General features: G+C 60.8%; 1 protein-coding gene across 2 annotated transcripts in view; it reads right to left on the reverse strand.

The window, feature by feature from the left end:
- Positions 1–6,804, reverse strand: part of LOC112399997 (ras GTPase-activating protein 4) — an 18,547-nt gene that overhangs the window by 7,295 nt on the left and 4,448 nt on the right. For both annotated transcript variants that reach the window (XM_024745506.1, XM_024745505.1), the window contains exons 5-14: positions 5,200–5,281; positions 4,485–4,616; positions 4,184–4,275; positions 2,749–2,866; positions 2,346–2,496; positions 1,965–2,029; positions 1,538–1,650; positions 1,097–1,289; positions 736–873; positions 10–154 (exon numbers count right to left, since the gene is read on the reverse strand). In XM_024745506.1, the coding sequence (XP_024601274.1) occupies positions 10–154; positions 736–873; positions 1,097–1,289; positions 1,538–1,650; positions 1,965–2,029; positions 2,346–2,496; positions 2,749–2,866; positions 4,184–4,275; positions 4,485–4,616; positions 5,200–5,281 (1,229 nt within the window). The remainder of the gene's footprint in view (positions 1–9; positions 155–735; positions 874–1,096; positions 1,290–1,537; positions 1,651–1,964; positions 2,030–2,345; positions 2,497–2,748; positions 2,867–4,183; positions 4,276–4,484; positions 4,617–5,199; positions 5,282–6,804) is intronic.

Below are 6,804 nucleotides of genomic sequence, written 5' to 3' on the forward strand. Positions count from 1 at the left end.
AACGCTCACCCTCTTTCTCCTGGATGTCTACCAACTTGGTGATGAAGTCCTTCAGCTGGGCCACGCCCTGGCGCACCGTGGGCTGCAGCGGTTCCATCCAAGCCTCCTTAGCCCTGGAAGCTGGTGTGTCCATGTTGCCCACATTCTGGACCGCCTGGGGGTTGACAGCAAGAAAGGCCAGGCTCTGCTGGGTCAGAGGCCGGGCCACTGCCGCCCCCCCCACCCCCACCCAGTCTGTACTACTTCCACTGTAGACATGGAGGTTGAGATGGCACAGGCTCTGCTCACGGCTGCTCTATCCCCACTGGGGGTCAGAGGTGAACGATCACAGCTTGAGACCTTTCGGGGACTTACAGTTGAGACCACTTGGGCCCAACCTGGTGACTTCCTCTGCAGATTTAACAACAGATTCTGCTCCACTGGGTACCCTGGCCCCAACCTGGTGCCAAACACATAAGCGCAGTCTGGGAGTGAGTAGATCTGGGGGTTAGAAGACTCCAGTTCACCTCTGACAAGCTGTGAGGCCTTGGGCGACCTCCTGCTGTGGACCTGTTCCCTTATCCATGAGACTGGGTGACCATGAGAAAGCTCTGTAAGCTGTGCAGTATCACATGAGGGTACCGTGGCCTGCCACAAGGCTTTCCTCGAGCCAATGGGGAACACACGGCAGTCCAGGCAAGGACCCCTATTCAGCAGCCAGCTGGGCACCTCCCGCCAGCGTCCACAGCCCCGGACCTTGGCCAGCAGGAGCAGGGTGCGGCTGGTGCGGGCGTCCGCGTGCCGCTCCCGCAGGTGGAAGAGCTTGGGCGCCATGATGGCAGGAGAGATGAAGCGCAGGCACAGGAAGCTGGTGACGGCGATGAAGGGCACGTTCTGGAGGAGTGAGCGAGTGTTGGGGGCTGGACTTCCCTAAGCCTGGGCCCTGACAGCCCCTTTCCCTTTGGCGCTGTCCCCACCTCTCCGCATCAACTTCCCACTCCCGGCCCCGCCCTCGGCTTCTAACCATCAGGCCCTTCCTACCACATCTTGGGGCTCCACCACTTCTTTCCCCCCCGACTTTCTCCTCTCCGCCCAGCCCCACCGGCAGCGGGCGCACCTCGTCCTGGGCGCTGGGGAAGCGCTCGCGCACGCGCCGGAAGAGCTGGCGGAAGGTGGCGCGGACCACGGCAGGGCATGCGCGAACCGAGCGACTGAGCGAGCTCAACAGCGCCCTCAAGTGGGCGCTCAGCGTCTGCGCGCTCTGCTCCAGCACTTCAGCTTCGGTCTGCGGGCGGTGCAACCCGGAGCACCTGAGTGAGCCCGGGGCAGACCCGCAGAAAGGTCGACGTCAGCGCTTGCACTCATGACTCGGACAGGGGCACCCGGAGACACAGGCGTAGAAGGACATCAGCCAAGACAGGGACACAGAGACCACGCCCAGGTGGGCAGTGCAGGCGAAAGGTAGACCAGGCAGAAAGAGCACTTAAACACACACTTGAAGAAAGGGCCTGACCCCCCGCCCCCCCACCGCGCCTTCAGGGATCACCCCTGGCCTCACCCTACATCCTTGACCTCCACCTTGCTGGGATCCAGCTCCACGTACTTCTTCTCCTCAAACACCCTGTCAATGATGGGGCCCAGGACGCCGTGCAGATACCGCATTCCAGCCACCTGGGGGCCACCGCGAGCCGCATTGGTCCCATCTCCCACCTCCTGCTGCCCACCATCTTCCTCGCAGCTGGCCTCCCAGCCACCTCGGGCATCTATCCACCCAGGATAGAGCCAGGCACACAGGGCAAGGTGGCTCAACAACTGCAGCTACATGAATGAATGAATGAGTGAATGAGTGAATGAAATTCTTATCCTTAAAGGGCCCTGGACGGTAGACAGAAGAGTCAAGTTTAAGTTTCAAATCTGTCTCTTAGCCTCTTTGAACCTCAGTCTCCTCATCCATAAAACAAAGACAATATACTATGAAAACTCACCTTCAGAAAAGACTCCATGGACTTGGAGGCCAGAGAATTGCTTCGAAACAGGGTGTTGGCCTCACCTACGAGCAGAGGTCCCCGTGGGTAGGGGGTTGGCAGAGGGACAAGGCTTTGGGGAGGAGGATGGAGGACCTTGGGGCTGGGGGCTCTGTGCTGGATGCTCAGTAAAGAGCCTCCTGGCCACCTCCCAACCCAGCACCCCACCTCTGCCTTTTGCTCTTTCTTTTGCCTCCTAATCTGACCCTTCTCCCTCCTTAATCGGACCCATCAGCCTCCTACAGGAGGACTTTGAGGTTTCTCTCCTCCCAGCATCCCCGGAGTCCTGGGCTCTGGTCCCCCACCATGCCCTCAGACGGGCCACTCCCTCCCAGGCCTCACTGGTGCGACCCAGCTCCAGCTGAAAGAGCAGGTCCAGGAAGTCTTTGGCCAGTCCCTGCCCCAGGAAGAGCTTGAGCAGGGTGGTGGCCACGTCCTGGCGGCATTCCGTGCTTGTTGTCTCCTCGATGAGTAGGATCAGCTGCCCTGGGCTCTGCGGGAGGCAGCAAGGAGAGGTGCGGCTGCAGGACTCACAGGGGAAGCCAAACCCTTCACTCTGAGGACCGCAGAGGACCATGGGGGAGGGGGGGGCACTTTCCCAAGGGACGGAGGGGCCCTGGGTACTGGCTGGTTCCTTACCATCCTGACAACTCAGGTCTCTGCTCTTCACAGTGGGTTTAGAAGGACAGGGAGGACACACCTACTGTCCCTGGACCCTCCCACCTTCCCCCAGGGGCCCCCTCACCTGGGTGCCCAGCTTCACCTCACGGCAGAGCAGCTGCACCAGGGGCTGGTAGCAGCCGGAGGGCAGCACCATCTCATCCCGCAGCCGCACCTCCAGCTGCAAGGAGCCCAGGTTGCCCCTGGAACGGGCAGCCTGTGACCTCTCCACCAGGGACCCAGGCTGCCCGGGGCCGTGCCCCCTTCCCCACTGCCTCCGTTTTCCCTGCGGTCTCTCCACGCGTGCCCTCCACCTTGGCTCCCTGCACTGCCTCCCCTCCCATTTTTTGCCCGGGGCTGTTCTCTTTGTTTGGAAAGCTTTTCCTGCCTCCATCCTCAGGGGAACTCCATCCATCTTCAAGGCCTGGCTCCCTGCCACCTCTATACTCCTGTGGACTCCAGGCTTCACCCATGTGGACTCTCCAGCCTTGAGCCTGTCAACTCCCAGAGAATAGCTCCCGCATGTATATATTTTACAGTGGAAGCAAATCAGATCCCCAAGCTTCAAAACAACCTGCCAGGGGAAACTGAAGCTCAAACAGGGTAAGCACCTTGCCACATCAGACCTAACTTCCAAGCTCCCTTGCTCTGACCCTTCTAGGGGAGGCCGATGACCAAGGCTTGACAGTCTCTACGGCCCCCCGCTACCCGCAGCACAGCACGGCTAAGTGACACGTGGCTTCTAGAAGCCATCAAGTCCGCCGTGGCTGGTTCTGTGGAAGTGCCTTGGAGCTGGACACAGGCGTGTGCCCAGCCCCTGCCCTGCTGAGGGTGGGGATGGGGGGGCCTGGGGCCTCCTGTGGAGAGACAGAGCTGAAGCATCCGAGGGGGGGACACTGCTGGTTCTCCACTTCCAGGCTAAGTAGTGGGCAAAGAGGCCGGGGGCTCCCTTGGTAGGGCTGCCAGATTTACCAAAATAAAAATACAAGACACTCCGATAAATTGAGTATTTGTAATATAAGTTTGTCTCAGATATTGGATGGACATACGCTAAAAAATTATTCAAGGTTTATCTGAAATTCAGTTTTACTGAATATCCTGTATTTTATCTGGTAATCCTATTCCTGGAAAATTGGGAGGAGCTATGGCTCAGGGACACTGCCTCAGAGCTCTGGGGACTTGAACACTGGGCTAAGTAAGGTCTGCAGAGAAACCCTTAAAGGGAAGGTATCTGAAGGCTTGTTCTAGAATCTGCCAGAAGACAGAAGGCAGGAGACGTGTATTGCCTTGGAGCTCTGAGGGCAGGGCTGAGTCCAGGACTGTGAGAAAGAGGGAAGAGGCGGGATCCGGCCAGATGGAGAAGGATGCTGGCCTGGTGGGCGAGGGCCACAAGAAACCTGGGGCAGCATCACCCACCCCTGACCAGCACACCTGTCTCCCTGCTGGCGCCAACGCTCTGCCTCCCGGGGCCCAGAGCCCGCCAGCCCTGCCAACCCTGCCACCGAGCCACAGGCACTCACTCTCCTCGCTGACTCTTGGACTGGTCGGGCTGCAGCCGGAACCAGCCCTCCTCCTGCTGGGCTGCCCGGAGTCTCTGGACATTGAACACCACCTGGGGGTGGGGCAGAGGCGTTATGGGTCAGGGGGCATCCTGGGGCTGGGATCCTCAGGTCTCTTCCTTGCCAACTACTGTTCTTTTAAGAGGGGGTAACTTCCGAGGGTCCCTGAGCACCAGTGGCTGGCTCTGGGGAGTCCCGGGCCTCCTGGGGATGGCGAGGAGGGAGGCTGGGCGGGTGTGGCCTGAAGGGGCAGGGTGCTCACTTTGCCCAGGAAGTCATTGCGGCTGACAAGGTCCCAGTCCCAGGCCTCCACGCACAGCGCCTCTGCCGCCCCCTCTTCCAGCTCGAATTCAAACGTCTCGTTCCAGCGTGGGTAGCGTGACTTCTTCACAATCTGCCCAGAAAGGGGTCAGCGGGGGCAGGGCTGACGCCATGCGGCTCCCCAGGCCCAGCCAAGGATAGACCCCCCGACACCGCACCTTCCCCGCAGGGGTCCTGATGCAGCTTCCTCTCCTCGGTCCGGGCAGAGGCCCCGAAATAGCAGAGGTAAAAACTTCCTGTCCAAACCCCTACTCGGTTCTCAAGTGGGGAAATTGAGGCCCAGAGCGGGTAAGGCACTTGCCCAAGGCCACACAGCAAAATGGTAGCAGGTCGCACTGAGAACCCAGGTCTCGACACCCTCCCCGCCAGGACTGAGCTCACCACCCTGGCTGTTCCCCAGAGGTGAGAAAAGTCGCGTGGGCAGCTGTTGGACGTTGCAGATTAACCGCAGGTGGGCTGTCTCGGCCCATCTGGGCCAGGAGTGAAAGGCGGCTGAGGCCACAGGAGCTGGCACCAGAAGGGCTTGGACCCACTGTGCACTCTTGGAGAGGTGGCCCCACTTTTCTGAGCCTCCTCTGTAAGACTGTAAGCCCAACGTGACCTCCCAGGTGATGGTGAAAACCCCCTGCCCCCTCCCGGTCCCCCGGCCTCCTCACCGAGGTCTCCTGCGTCCGGCCGTTGTAGCGCACTCGGACAAAGGGGTCAGATGCACCATTCCAGTCCTTGGGGGCTAGGTCCCTGCGAGGGAGGAGAGCATCCACTTGTCACCAAGCGTCCCCTGGGCTAACACCCCACCACTGTGGGGTAACCCCACGCCGGGCTGGAAAGGCCTGGGCTCATCCTGGGCCTGGCCAGCTGGGTGGCTGTCAGCCTTCCAGCCGTTCCCACCGCGGTCACCCCATGGACCCCTGGGGTGGGGGCATCCTCCAAGGCTCCTTCTGACTCGGCCACTGCAGGTCAACGCTGCACCTCCTCTGGCGGGCGGGGCAGGCAAGGCAGGCTCAGCCGTGGGACAGCCCGGGCCAGGGGCGCCCCCCCCTCCCCCTCCCCCTTTCCAGAGCAAGGGCCACCTCCCTGAGCCTCGGTTTCCGCATCAGTAAAATGGAGAAGATAATCCCTTGAATTGAGATGATGGGCTTCTAGAAGGCCTGTCCCCGCAATATCCCCCCTACTTGAGGGAGGCCTTGGTGAGTGGCCCCGACCACCATCCTGCCCTCTCTCCACAGACGGCCCTTTATGAAGCCCAAGGCTGGCCGCGGTGCCCCCAGCTTAGAACCCTCTGGAAGGACCACAAAGCCCAGCCCTGTTCCCTTCCCTGGAAATATTATTTTCTGCTCTTTTCCGTCTTTTCCATTTTATGCCTCTCGTGACAGCTTTTCCTTCCTCCTCAGAAATGTCTAATAAAATTCCAGAGTTTGGCCTTGAGAATCTGCCCAGAAAGTTGAGGAGGAAATGTTCTGTTTCTGCCACAAAGGCAGCTCCTTACGGGGGTTGGAGCCAAGGAGCCTGGGGGACGAGTGCCCTCACACGCCAGACAGAGAGCTGACCGACCACTGCCCCCCACTCCCACCCAGGCACTTGCTAAGAGGAGGCTGGGCTGGCCCAGCCGTCGTGCCCCCGACAGTCTGGGCAGCATGTGTGTGCACGTGTGTGCGTGTGTGCGAGTGTGTGTGAGCGTGTGAGCATGAGGGTTACAGAGAGCCTGGCCCGGGCGAGCCTGAGGAAGGAGGAAGTGGGTGAGCAGAGGCGTGGATGGCCCGCGAGGATGACAGAGCGTGAGGGACATGACTGTGATTCTGCCCAAGGCCAAGCCTTTCCCAGCTGGCCCTGCCTCTTCCACATACCGGCCCCAGGACAGAAAATAAAGCCGGCGGAGCCACAGGCCTCATGCCCAGGAGGGAGGTCTTCCTCCCAGCGTGGCCAGCCACCCTGCGGCTCCTCCACAGGTGCCCGCCCGCCGGTGTGCGGAGGCTGGGGGCCACCGCCTGCTCCCACCCTAGAGCCAGGCAAGCAGCCGGTGGAGGTGAGTTGGAGCCGGACAGGAAGGTGCTTCTCATGGAGTGTGTGTGACTCACACTCAGGCCCAGGTGGGAGTGGGGCCTGCAGCTAAAAATACCCTGCTAGGGGTGGGGGGTTCCCTGTCACAGGTGACAGGCCCATCTTTCCATCCAAGTCACTGTCGCTCCTGGAGAGAACCCCGCCCCTCCCATCTGGAGGTTTTCAGCAACTCCTTCCACCACCACCCCCCACCCCACCGAGGA

The sequence above is a fragment of the Neophocaena asiaeorientalis genome, unplaced genomic scaffold, assembly GCF_003031525.2.
Source record: "Neophocaena asiaeorientalis asiaeorientalis breed wild unplaced genomic scaffold, Neophocaena_asiaeorientalis_V1.1 scaffold461, whole genome shotgun sequence".
NCBI lineage: Eukaryota > Metazoa > Chordata > Mammalia > Artiodactyla > Phocoenidae > Neophocaena > Neophocaena asiaeorientalis.